Source organism: Grampus griseus (assembly GCF_964374135.1).
Source record: "Grampus griseus genome assembly, chromosome: 12".
Taxonomy (NCBI): domain Eukaryota; kingdom Metazoa; phylum Chordata; class Mammalia; order Artiodactyla; family Delphinidae; genus Grampus; species Grampus griseus.
In genome coordinates, this window is record NC_139006.1 from 11515359 (window position 1) to 11529061 (window position 13703).

The window sequence follows — 13703 nt, forward strand, 5'->3', positions numbered from 1 at the left end:
TAAGTGCCTGCGATCTGCTTAAATGTGCGTGGAGTGATGGGAACTGACTCTTTGCAGAAGGGAAATCATTAAGTAGCCCCGGCTGCTGTAATCACGCCTTGATGCAAGCAGAGGCGAGCAGTCCATTTTGTTGGGCATGAGGAAGGACTCCAGCTGCCTTGTTCCACCCAAATCCCCCCCAGTGTGTCAGGTTTCCAGCATGTCAGCTGTTGTGATGTGGTTTCCGCCTTCCCAAGCTGTACTGTAAATTATTGGCTAATAGGATGGCAAACGCTACTTCTTTCTCCTTCTTTGAGTTCTTACAGTCTTCCAGACTCCCCCTCACCACTCCTCCTCCAGCAAGCGGACTGATTCTGTCTGCAGGGTCAGCAGCTTTCTGGGTGAGGTCTGAGGGTCAAGATAGGGGAGGTCCCCCTCAAATGAGGAGGTGGGTCGGGGGAACCTGCTAAGCTTCCACTGCGGAAGTAGGAAGGGGGTGTGGTGGCCATTGTGATCCCTTCCTCCCACCAGTTCCAGCTCACTCCGTAAACACATCCTCTGCTCTAAAAACCCACTCCCCCAAAATCCTTTAACACATATGGTGCCCCACATCTCCATCACATACCATGTGCTCCAACACGCCCACACATCCCCGATACATCACCAGTTACACCGTCAAGAATGGCACGCCCCCTCCCCCAGCATCCCCAGTATGTACACCCAACTCACAAGCACACAGAACAACCCCTGCACAGAGCACATTCCATAATAGCCACGCAGTCCTCAGTGGACACTTAACACTCACATTGTGCCCCCAGCACCTATATCCAGCTTGTTCCCATACTCAGAACACAACTGCAGCTCACAAGCTCATGAATATGCATGAATCACACACACACACACACACACACACACACACACACACACACACACACACACGCCTGTGTCTTCCACGCCAGTACGGTCTGGCTTCCTCCTCCCCATTCTCACCCTGCACGTGTCTTCTGAACGTGATTGGCAAGGTGCAACTCAAAACACGGCTAACCGTCAAATATATCCAGTAATCCTCTCTCCTGGGAATGTCCACACCCTCCATTTATTCAATACATACCTAACTTTCAACCCTTGTTACCTGTAGCCTTTCTGCACAACAGCAGTAATATAAATATTCCTTAAAGTCAGGAAGCCGTGTCAGTTTCAACTCTGTATCCCTCTAAAGGTCTGGCACTGTTCCTGGCACATAATTCTAACCAAATGAATGAATGAATAAATGAGCAAAAAACCAAATGAACACTAGGATCCTTCCAAAAGATTCAGAACTGTAGAGATCTGATTCATTCTCTCCTAGGAAACACCTAGAGCTCTAAGGAGCCTGCCATCCATGGCATTTAGGCCAGTTTATAAGGAAACTGCTAGATTAGTGGAAACCAACAAAGAAAAATGAGCCCTGAGCAGGCCAGAAAATCTATTTAAGACAATGTCCTTGCACACCACTCCTTGGTGGCAAGGTTTTGGATTATTCTAGACACAAGCATTGAAGTGAACTTGCAGAAAAAAGCTTGGTGGTGAGGACTTCTCATTTTAAGACATTTCTTACATGGATCAGGTCAATGCATGGACCCATCTTTTCACCTGAGGGTCACGTTTATTTTTCTTTCTCTAAAGCTTGGAAGGAAATCCATTACTTCAAATTGAAGTGGAGCCAACCTCAGAGGTGAGAACCGGAGAGCAATGAAGCAACTTTTTCCAGGGGCTACCCACTTGGCAAAGCCGACTGATGTCTTTGATGACGCAGAGGGCTTGGGGCGGGCTGGGGGTGCAGTGGCCCTGTTTGATGGCTGTTCTAACTCCGGGACGACTAACGAGCGGGTGGCCCCTCCCGACACTGAGCCTAATGGGCCGTTATATGGTGTGCATCACGGAAAAGCTAGTTGTGCAGAAGTTGGCAAGTGACTTGCGTTCTTAGTTGAAAATTCAGCTCAGGGCTGGGTGAGTACCAAGGGGGATGTGCCCCGCTGCTTTCTGAAGAACATGTGGTAGGAGGAGACAGGAGCCTCAGGGACACTGGCTTGGCGGGGTGTTGAGAATGTTCTGGGGCTTCTTCCCACCTGCCAGAGCCCCTGGAGGAATAAATGAAGTCTTTGGGTGAGAACCAGAGCCCTGACTCCTCGGCTCTGCTGGTTTGTCCTGAACTGAAGGGAGTGGAGTCAGGGTTTCCAGAGAAAATCATGTCCTCTTCTGGAACCATTGTGGTAGTTGGAAAATGACCGTGGAAGAAGGTGTATTTCCTGGGTCATTTCTCCTGAGTGTGCCGTTGGAGACAGCTTGCTCGGATTTGGGGTCAGAAAGACCTGTACCCAGCCAAGGGGCCGCCTTCTCCGGCTGTCTTGTCAGACTCCAAGCCCCTGAAAATCCCCCCGGCTCAGGCACCTGCTGCCCCCCATTCCAGCCAAAGAACCCAAGGGGCAGGACCCTGCAGCCCCAGGTGCCCCCAGACACCAGGCTGCGAAGGTAGGTCCCTGGGCCTTGAGTGTCTTACTGTTGCAGTGGTCATGTCTAAGTGTGCCTGAGTCATGTGGGTGTGCAGGGTAAAAATGAAAAGTCCTGGCCCTGGCCTTATGACATTCTGGTTCAGAAAATCTGGGCGGGGCCTAGGAATCTGCATTTTATAAGCCATCCCAGTGGATGTTTCCTACAGGCGGTCAGGTCTGTGCAAAGAACTCAACAGATCTTCACCTTATTGAAAACCTCACACCACCCCCAGGGGCAGATGTCATTAACCCCACTTTATGATGAGGAAAAGAAGGCCCAGAGAAGTGAAGTGACTTGCCCAAGGTCACACAGCAGCCAGATTCCAGCTCATTTGGTCTGAGTGTTAGGCTCATTCTGTCAACCTCTCCCTCTTGTATCTCAGCTGCACAGGAACCCCCAGCCTCTGGCCTGTGCTGAGTAGCTCTGACATCTCTCAGTTTCTGCCTCCTCAATTCCAAATTCCCTGGGGAAGCGATGGCCCTCCATGTCGAGGGTTGTCATGTTATATGTAGGTGTATGGTGTACCCATATTTCAGCCTGTCATTTTTCTTACTCCCACATAAATAATCAGGCAAGTCAAAACATCATGGTCGAGTAGGAGGGCGTCAGATATTAGGATCTGAGAGGCTTGAATCTTAATCCTAGCCCAGCCTGGCTGCCTGACCAGAGCTAGGCACTTCCCACAGGGACCAACCATCCCCGTTTGCCAGTTTTCCAAGTGTGAGACTTTCAGTGCCGAGACGGGCAATGCCATGGGAGACCGGAATACGTGGTCCTGCTAGCATCCCCCTCTCTGAGCCTCAGTCTCCCTGGAGCACAAGAGGGTGGATGGCCAGGATCTGCCTTTCAGCTCCTTCATTGCATTGCAGTACAGTGATAGGCAGGAGGTGCCTGGGCAAATAGAGAGACGCGTGTGCACCAGCCGAAAACACACAGTGGGGCACAATGGGACCTGGCGGGCAGGTGGGGCAGTGGAGGGAACTGACCCCTCTCCCCCTCTGGCCGCAGAACGAGGAGGGTCACGACGAGGCCGAGGAGTCGGAGGATGACTTTGAGGAGATGAACCTGTCCCTGCTCTCGGCCCGGAGCTTCCCACGCAAGGCCAGCCAGACCAGCATCTTCCTTCAGGAGTGGGACATCCCCTTTGAGCAGCTGGAGGTCGGCGAGCTCATCGGGAAGGGCCGCTTCGGGCAGGTGTACCACGGCCGCTGGCACGGGGAGGTGGCCATCCGGCTGATCGACACTGAGAGGGATAATGAAGACCAGCTCAAGGCCTTCAAGCGGGAGGTGATGGCCTACAGGCAGACACGGCACGAGAACGTGGTGCTCTTCATGGGCGCCTGCATGAGCCCGCCCCGCCTGGCCATCATCACCAGGTCAGTCCCACCCGGGCTCCCCGCCCGTACGCTCGTTCCCAAAGCCCTGCTTCCGGCAGCGTTGAGAAATGCGGGTTCTGGTGAATTCAACATTCTGGTAAATAGAGAGTCTCTGGCTTTACCAAATCACAACTTACATGGTTTGAAGATTTGAGAGTCCAGAAAATACGATTAATGCTAGAACTCTGGCAGAGTGGTGCCCTGGAGCGGGCAACACATGGGGAGTCAGAAAGGCGGATTCTAAACCCGCCTGTGCTCCATATTTGTGAAACAGCGTCTCTGAGACTCACTTTCTCCAAATGTAAATTGAACGGATTAGGCTAAATCAGGGGTCAGCAAACTTTCTCTCTAAAGGACCCAACAGTATTTTTGGCTTTGCGGGCCATACAGTTTCTCTAGTGACTGCTCAGCTCTGCCACTGTAGTGTGAAAGCAGCCTGAGACAAGATGTTAATGGATGTACGTGGCTGTGTGCCAATCAAACATTATTAACACAACCAGGCGATGGGCTGGGTTTGGCCTGCAGACCCTAGTTTGTTGACCCCTGGACTGACATTCTGATGACTTGCTCTGGCTTTCATTAAAATAGCAGAGCACTTTTGTCGAACTCTACCATGGTTGTTCTAAATATCCAGGATCCATGGTCTATAGCTGCACAAAAGGGGTAGTTAACAGAGAACTGACATTAAGAAAATGTCACATGATAGGAACTTTCTTGGACTTGCTCTCTCTAACCTGTAGGCATTGAAAAAAAATAGCTTTGGTTTCAGTTGAACAGTTGTGGAACAATCCTTTGGTGTGTTTTTAAACTCTGGCCTTTGCTCCTCTGTTGCATTAGGACTGGCCACAGCAGCAGTGTTCTTGGTGTGTCCTGTGATGCCAAGTGTCCATGAGGAGCCTTCTCATTCTTATTCTCAACCCAAGCAATAAAATCCCAAATACACAAGCCTCACACTTGGGCAGGTGCCATAGTGGGAGCTGTGGGCTCAGGGAAGAGCTGCTGTGTCTTTGATCTGCTCCCTTGTGATTCATACAAAGCCTTTTTGAGTCCATTTGTAAGACCTGGGTGATCGGTAGAAGGTGTGTTATTGTCCGTCACCATTGATTATGCAGTTGGTGGGTTGACTGGAACCCACGTGTCAAATGGTAAGTGCTTGCAAAGGACTAGAGATCTAAGGATGGCCCTTCAACCCTCCTTAAACCAGGGTAGAAATTGACGGTTCTCAACTCTACACAGGACCAGAAGTGGCTCTCAAATAATCAGCCCAGATCATATTCAAGGGCTGAGCTGTCCTGATTAGGTGAGTGTATCAGTAAGCTTTTGCTGAGTAACAAATACCCCGAAGTCACAGTTTCTTTCTAGTCTGCAAACAGTTCTGGGCTGAGCCAGGCTCAGTAGCTGGGCTCTTAGATGTATCTGTGGTCCGCTGGCTGTTCAGACTGAGGGATGGTCAGTCTCAGACACATTCACTCATGTGTCTGCTGTTGGCAGACTGTCAGCTGGGGTGCCTCGGCTCTTCTCCACACAGCCTCTCATCCCCGCAACAGGCCAGCCTGGGCTCATTCCCATGGGTAGTCTCAGGGTTCCAAATGCAGCAAGACAACAAGAGGTCAAGCCCTGTTGGACAAGTGCCTTTCACATCTCTGTCTGCGTTGCATTGGCCAAGTCACGTGGCCAACCTCCATCCAAGGCGTGGAGAACAGAGTCTGCCTTTGGATGGGAGCATTTGCAATGCCATGTTGCAAGAACGTGGATGCAGGGAGAGAGACAGTCTGCAGCCATTCTTACCACCTACCACTGCATGTAAGACCCTTAGCTCCCTCTTCTTTCCCCTTTCTAGTATGTATCATCTATATTAGCAGGCTGTCAACGGTCCTTTACTTGAGGTGCACAAGTCTGGTTGGAAGGTGGTCTTTCCCCCACCACTGGCCTTCTGCCCACTGTTCCCACCAGTCTGTTAACCCAGCTTTCTCTCTGGTCAGCCCCTCACCTTCTGACCTGCTGACCCCTCTTTTTCAAATCCCCAAATTAGAAATTTGAAATCCATCATCTCTTCTCCTTTGCCTAGACCCTCTAAGGACCTCCCGGCCTCTGACTTTTTCAGGGGTATCAGTGGAACCCAGTTACCCAAGCCTCCCTCCCCTCTTTCCCAAGGGCTGGCTAATTGGAAATGGATGGATTCAGTCGGCAGCCATCCTTGAAAAAAGAGTGGTCATTATGAAAATGTGTTGCTCCCCCTGCAAGCCAGCTGCGTTGGCAGCCCCTCTTCTATTACATACAAAATTCTGAGTCCCCCTCCCCAAGCACCATAACTGCCTGCAGATTTCACAAATAGCGCAGCCTTTTCCTGGCACCATGATAAAGACTCTGCAGCTTTGGGACATATAATTGGTCTCTGGAGTGTTTTGGTATTTTGTTTGAAGAAGCCAGATGAGCCCCAAAGAAGTGACATTTATTGCATATTATTGTGTCGTTATATATTTATCTTAGAGAGCGGCTGAGTGCCCTCCTCTCTCCCGTTCAGCAACGTCCACTTGTTGGCCACCCAGGTTTCTTATCTGAACATTCAGTTTGAAACCAAATATTTGAGTAATTTGATTAATCACTCGCATTCGTGCAGTTGGTTGGCAGAGGTTGATGGTTGGATGATAACCAACCAACTGGAACAGTTTCTGGACCCTGGATTTATTTTACAGGGAACATAAGACCAGATAATTACCTGGCATATTCTGGATAAATTCACAATGGCATGTTCTAGCCAATTACCTAGTAATTATCGTTGAAGTTAACAAGTATTTCTAAGATTAGCTTCCTTGTAATGCGATGTGTATGGCTCTTGGGGAATGAGTAATAACCAACTAGTTACCCAATTGCTAGATCCACAAATGCAATTAGCAGCAGTATTGCTAAATCGTTTCACGATTGGGTCATTATGAGATGATTGCAAAGCTATCGACAGTCGGCACAATTGCTCATTTTTTAAAACTCCAGATGGAATTTGAATGCCAATAAAGATAGAGTTGAATGAAAGCATCTCTTATCCTTCTACCTTGCTGCAGCGTTTCTTTTTTTTTTTTCTTTTTAACATATTTATTGGAGTATAATTGCTTTACAATGGTGTGTTAGTTTCTGCTTTACAACAAAGTGAATCGGTTATACATATACATATGTTCCCATATCTCTTCCCTCTTGCGTCTCCCTCCGCCCCACCCTCCCTGTCCCACCCCTTTACGTGGTCACAAACCACCTAGCTGATCTCCCTGTGCCATGCGGCTGCTTCCCACTAGCTATCCACTCTACGTTTGGTAGTGTATATATGTCCATGCCACTCTCTCACTTCGTCACAGCTTACCCTTCCCCCTCCCCATATCCTCAAGTCCATGCTCTAGTACATCTGTGTCTTTATTCCCGTCCTACCCCTAGGCTCTTCATGACATTTTCTTTTTCTTAGATTCCATATATATGTGTTAGCATACGGTATTTGTTTTTCTCCTTCTGACTTACTTCACTCTGTATGACAGACTCCAGGTCCATCCACCTCACTACAAATAACTCAATTTCGTTTCTTTTTATGGCTGAGTAATATTCCATTGTATATATGTGCCACATCTTCTTTATCCATTCATCTGTTGATGGACACTTAGGTTGCTTCCATGTCCTGGCTATTGTAAATAGAGCTGCAATGAACATTTTGGTACATGACTCTTTTTGAATTATGGTTTTCTCAGGGTATATGCCCAGTAGTGGGATTGCTGGGTTGTATGGTAGTTCTATTTGTAGTATTTAAGAAACCTCCACACTGTTCTCCACAGTGGCTGTATCAATTTACATTCCCACCAACAGTGCAAGAGTGTTCCCTTTTCTCCAAACCCTCTCCAGCATTTATTGTTTGTAGATTTTTTGATGATGGCCATTCTGACCAGTGTGAGATGATATCTCATTGCAGTTTTGATTTGCATTTCTCTAATGATTAGTGATGTTGAGAATCCTTTCATGTGTTTGTTGGCAATCTGTATATCTTCTTTGGAGAAATGTCTATTTAGGTCTTCTGCCCATTTTTGGATTGGGTTGTTTGTTTTTTTGTTATTGAGCTGCATGAGCTGCTTGTAAATTTTGGAGATTAATCCTTTGTCAGTTGCTTCATTTGCAAATATTTTCTCCCATTCTGAGGGTTGTCTTTTCATCTTGTTTATGGTTTCCTTTGCTGTGCATAAGCTTTGAAGTTTCATTACGTCCCATTTGTTTAGTTTTGTTTTTATTTCCATTTCACTAGGAGATGGGGCAAAAAGGATCTTCCTGTGATTTATGTCACAGAGTGTTTTGTCTATGTTTTCCTCTAAGAGTTTTATAGTGTCTGGCCTTACATTTAGGTCTTTAATCCATTTTCAGCTTATTTTTGTGTATGGTGTTAGGGAGTGTTCTAATTTCATACTTTTATATATACCTGTCCAGTTTTCCCAGCACCACTTATTGAAGAGGCTGTGTTTTCTCCAGTGTATGTTCTTGCCTCCTTAGTCAAAGATAAGGTGACCATATGTGCGTGGGTTTATCTCTGGGCTTTCTATCCTGTTCCATTGATCTATCTCTCTGTTTTTGTGCCAGTACCGTACTGTCTTGATTACTGTAGCTTTGTAGTATAGTCTGAAGTCAGGGAGCCTGATTCCTCCAGCTCCATTTTTTGTTCTCAAGATTGCTTTGGCTATTCAGGGTCTTTTGTGTTTCCATACAAATTGTGAAAATTTTTGTTCTAGTTATGTAAAAAATGCCAGTGGTAGTTTGATAGGGATTGCATTGAATCTATAGATTGCTTTGGGTAGTAGAGTCATTTTCACAATGTTGATTCTTCCAATCCAAGAACATGGTATATCTCTCCATCTATTTGTATCATCTTTAATTTCTTTCATCAGTGTCTTATAATTTTCTGCATACAGGTCTTTTGTCTCCTTAGGTAGGTTTATTCCTAGATATTTTATTCTTTTTGTTGCAATGGTAAATGGGAGTGTTTTCTTGATTTCACTTTCAGATTTTTCATCATTAGTGTATAAGAATGCCAGAGATTTCTGTGCATTAATTTTGTATCCTGCTACTTTACCAAATTCATTGATTAGCTCTAGTAGTTTTCTGGTAGCATCTTTAGGATTCTCTATGTATAGTATCATGTCATCTGCAAACAGTGACAGCTTTACTTCTTCTTTTGCGATTTGGATTCCTTTTATTTCTTTTTCTTCTCTGATTGCTGTAGCTAGAACTTGCAAAACTATGTTGAATAATAGTGGTGAGAGTGGGCAACCTTGTCTTTTTCCTGATCTTAGTGGAAATGCTTTCAGTTTTTCACCATTGAGGACGATGTTGGCTGTGGGTTTGTCATATATGGTCTTTATTATGTTCAGGAAAGTTCCCTCTATGTCTACCTTCTGCAGGGTTTTTATCATAAATGGGTGTTGAATTTTGTCGAAAGCTTTCTCTGCATCTATTGAGATGATCATATGGTTTTTCTCCGTCAATTTGTTAATATGGTGTATCACGTTGATTGATTTGCGTATGTTGAAGAATCCTTGCATTCCTGGAATAAACCCCACTTGATCATGGTGTATGATCCTTTTAATGTGCTGTTGGATTCTGTTTGCTAGTATTTTGTTGAGGATTTTTGCATCTGTGTTCATCAGTGATATTGGCCTGTAGTTTTCTTTCTTTGTGACATCTTTGTCTGGTTTTGGTATCAGGGTGATGGTGGCCTCGTAGAACGAGTTTGGGAGTGTTCCTCCCTCTGCTATATTTTGGAAGAGTTTGAGAAGGATAGGTGTTAGCTCTTCTCTAAATGTTTGATAGAATTCGCCTGTGAAGCCATCTTGTCCTGGGCTTTTGTTTGTTGGAAGATTTTTAATCACATTTTCAATTTCAGTGCTTGTGATTGGTCTGTTCATATTTTCTATTTCTTCCTGGTTCAGTCTCGGCAGGTTGTGCATTTCTAAGAATTTGTCCATTTCTTCCAGGTTGTCCGTTTTATTGGCATACAGTTGCTTGTAGTAATCTCTCATGATCTTTTGTATTTCTGCAGTGTCAGTTGTTACTTCTCCTTTTTCATTTCTAATTCTATTGATTTGAGTCTTCTCCCTTTTTTTTCTTGATGAGTCTGGCTGATGGTTTATCAATTTTGTTTATTTTCTCAAAGAACCAGCTTTTAGTTTTATTGCTCTTTGCTATCGTTTCCTTCATTTCTTTTTCATTTATTTCTGGTCTGATCTTTATGATTTCTTTCCTTCTGCTAAATTTGGGGGTTTTTTTGTTCTTCTTTCTCTAACTGCTTTAGGTGCAAGGTTAGGTTGTTTATTTGAAATGTTTCCTGTTTCTTAAGGTAGGATTATATTGCTATAAACTTCCCTCTTAGAACTGCTTTTGCTGCATCCCATAGGTTTTGGGTCGTCGTGTCTCCATTGTCATTTGTTTCTAGGTATTTTTTGATTTTTTCTTTGATTTCTTCAGTGATCACTTCGTTATTAAGTAGTGTATTGTTTAGCCTCCATGTGTTTGTATTTTTTACAGATCTTTTCCTGTAATTGATATCTTGTCTCATAGCATTGTGGTTGGAAAAGATACTTGATACGATTTCAATTTTCTTAAATTTACCAAGGCTTGATTTGTGACCCAAGATATGATCTATCCTGGAGAATGTTCCATGAGCACTTGAGAAAAATGTGTATTCTGTTGTTTTTGGATGGAATGTCCTATAAATATCAATTAAGTCCATCTTGTTTAATGTGTCATTTAAAGCTTGTGTTTCCGTATTTATTTTCATTTTGGATGATCTGTCCATTGGTGAAAGTGGGTGTTAAAGTCCCCTACTATGATTGTGTTACTGTCGATTTCCCCTTTTATGGCTGTTAGTATTTGCCTTATGTACTGAGGTGCTCCTATGTTGGGTGCATAAATATTTACAATTGTTATATCTTCTTCTTGGATTTATCCCTTGATCATTATGTAGTGTCCTTCTTTGTCTCTTCTAATAGTCTTTATTCTAAAGTCTATTTTGTCTGATATGAAAATTGCTACTCCAAGCCGATTTCCATTTGCATGGAATATCTTTTTCCATCCCCTCACTTTCAGTCTGTATGTGTCCCTAGGTCTGAAGTGGGTCTCTTGTAGACAGCATATATACGGGTCTTGTTTTTGTATCCATTCAGCCAGTCTGTGTCTTTTGGTGGGAGCATTTAATCCATTTACATTTAAGGTAGTTATCAATATGTATGTTCCTATTACCATTTTCTTAATTGTTTTGGGTTTGTTATTGTAGGTCTTTTCCTTCTCTTGTGTTTCTTGCCTAGAGAAGTTCCTTTAGCATTTGTTGTAAAGCTGGTTTGGTGGTGCTGCACTCTCTCAGCTTTTGCTTGTCTGTAAAGGTTTTAATTTCTCCATCAAATCTGAATGAGATCCTTGCTGGGTAGAGTAATCTTGGTTGTAGGTTTTTCTCGGTCATCACTTTAAATATGTCCTGCCACTCCCTTCTGGCTTGCAGAGTTTCTGCTGAAAGATCAGCTGTTAACCTTATGGGGAGTCCCTTGTGTGTTATTTGTTGTTTTTCCCTTGCTACTTTTTGTATGTTTTCTTTGTATTTAATTTTTGATAGTTTGATTAATACGTGTCTTGGCATGTTTCTCCTTGGATTTATCCTGTATGGGACTCTGTGCTTCCTGGACTTGATTAACTATTTTCTTTCCCATATTAGGGAAGTTTTCAACTATAATCTCTTCAAATATTTTCTCAGTCCCTTTCTTTTTCTCTTCTTCTCTGGGACCCCTATAATTCGAATGTTGGTGCGTTTAATGTTGTCCCAGAGGTCTCTGAGACTGTCCTCAGTTCTTTTCATTCTTTCTTCTTTATTCTGCTCTGCAGTAGTTATTTCCACTATTTTATCTTCCAGATCACTTATCCATTCTTCTGCCTCAGTTATTCTGCTATTGATCCCTTCTAGAGTATTTTTAATGTCATTTATTGTGTTGCTCATTGTTGCTTGTTTCCTCTTTAGTTCTTCTAGGTCCTTGTTAAATGTTTCTTGCATTTTCTCTATTCTATTTCCAAGATTTTGGATTATCTTTACTATCATTATTCTGAATTCTTTTTCAGGTAGACTGCCTATTTCCTCTTTATTTGTTAGGTCTGGTGGGTTTTTACCTTGCTCCTTCATCTGCTGTGTGTTTTTCTGTCTTTTCATTTTGCTTATCTTACTGTGTTTGGGGTCTCCTTTTTGCAGGCTGCAGGTTCGTAGTTCCCATTGTTTTTGGTGTCTGTCCCCAGTGGCTAAGGTTGGTTCAGTGGGTTGTGTAGGCTTCCTGGTGGAGGGGACTAGTGCCTGTGTTCTGGTGGATGAGGCTGGATCTTGTCTTTCTGGTGGGCAGGTCCACGTCTGGTGGTGTGTTTTGGGGTGTCTGTGGACTTATTATGATTTTGGGCAGCCTCTCTGCTAATGGGTGGGGTTGTGTTCCTGTCTTGCTAGTTGTTTGGCATAGGATGTCCAGCACTGTAGCTTGCTGGTCATTGAGTGAAGCTGGGTGCTGGTGTTGAGATGGAGATCTCTGGGAGATTTTTGCCGTTTGATATTACGTGGAGCTGGGAGGTCTCTTGTAGACCAGTGTCCTGAAGTTGGCTCTCCCACCTCAGAGGCACAGCACTAACTCCTGGCTGCAGCACCAAGAGCCTTTCTTCCACACGGCAAATTTCAGGCACCCTTCTTCAGTATGTTTTATAGGCATGTTCAGGAAACACAGCAGTGACTAACACAGATGAGTATAGCCTCTCTCGAGCTTTCGCGCCACCCTAGTCTCGGAGTTCCCGCCCCTGCTCCTCAGGCCGCGTCCCCGTGCGAGGCGGGGCTGTGTGGTGACGCTGCTGCAGCGTTTCTTAGACCACGGTTTCCCCATCTGTAAAATGAGCAGGTAAAAGCAGGTGTTTGTTGCAGGGTCCTTCTTTGGTTCTCTGAGACTGGGCTGTTTCAGAAGCAGACTGGGACTGCTCTGGAGCTGCACTTCCCAAAATATGGTCCACCAGGACTTGCTGCATCAGAGCCAACAAAGGGAGGTGGGTCGCTAAAATGCAGGCTCCTGGGTGCTACCTCTATTAGTTTCCTAGGGCTGTCATGACAAATTGCCACAAACTTGATGGCTTAAAACGCCACACATTCATTCTCTTACGGGTCTGCAGGTCCGAAGCCTGGAGTGGGTCTCGCTAGGCTAATATCAAGGCAAGCCTGCTTTCTTTTCTGGAGGCTACAGAGGAGAATCTGTGTCCTTGCCTTTCCCAGCCTTTGGAGCTGCCTTCCTTGCATTTCTTGGCTTGTGGCCCCTTCCTCCATCTTCAAAGCCAGCAGCATGGCGTCTTCCGGCATCACGGATCACATCTCCCTCTTATAAGGACTCTTGTGATTACGTGTAGGATCCACCCAGATAACCCAAGATAATCTCCCATTTCAAGATGCTTGACTTAATCACACATGCCAAGTCCCTTTTGCCATATAAAGTAACTGTCACCGTTTCTAGCGATTAGTAGCTGGATAGCGTTGGCAGCCATTTTTCAGTCTGCCACATACCCTCAGTCTGGTGCATCCGATCTATTTGTAGGTGAAGCCTTTTCAACCAAGCTCCCCGGCCCATTCTAATTTGACTAATATTTGGGAACCCTGCCTTAGAGAGTGCTGCCAGGAAGTACTGCTATGTGCCCAGCATTGGTGTCAGATGTGTCCAGCTCGTGCAAAGGGAAATGGAAGCGGGGAAAATTTCCAAGGAAAACAGACCAGACAGAATTACGTAGTATTGGGATCTCGGT

At 45.0% G+C, this 13703-nt stretch overlaps 1 protein-coding gene across 1 annotated transcript in view; it reads left to right on the forward strand.

The window, feature by feature from the left end:
- Positions 1-13703, forward strand: part of KSR2 (kinase suppressor of ras 2) — a gene marked incomplete at both ends in the record, with an annotated part of 397529 nt that overhangs the window by 335651 nt on the left and 48175 nt on the right. The window contains 2 exons of the mRNA XM_082668163.1: positions 1645-1693; positions 3520-3887. Coding sequence (XP_082524289.1) covers positions 1645-1693; positions 3520-3887 — 417 coding nt within the window. The remainder of the gene's footprint in view (positions 1-1644; positions 1694-3519; positions 3888-13703) is intronic.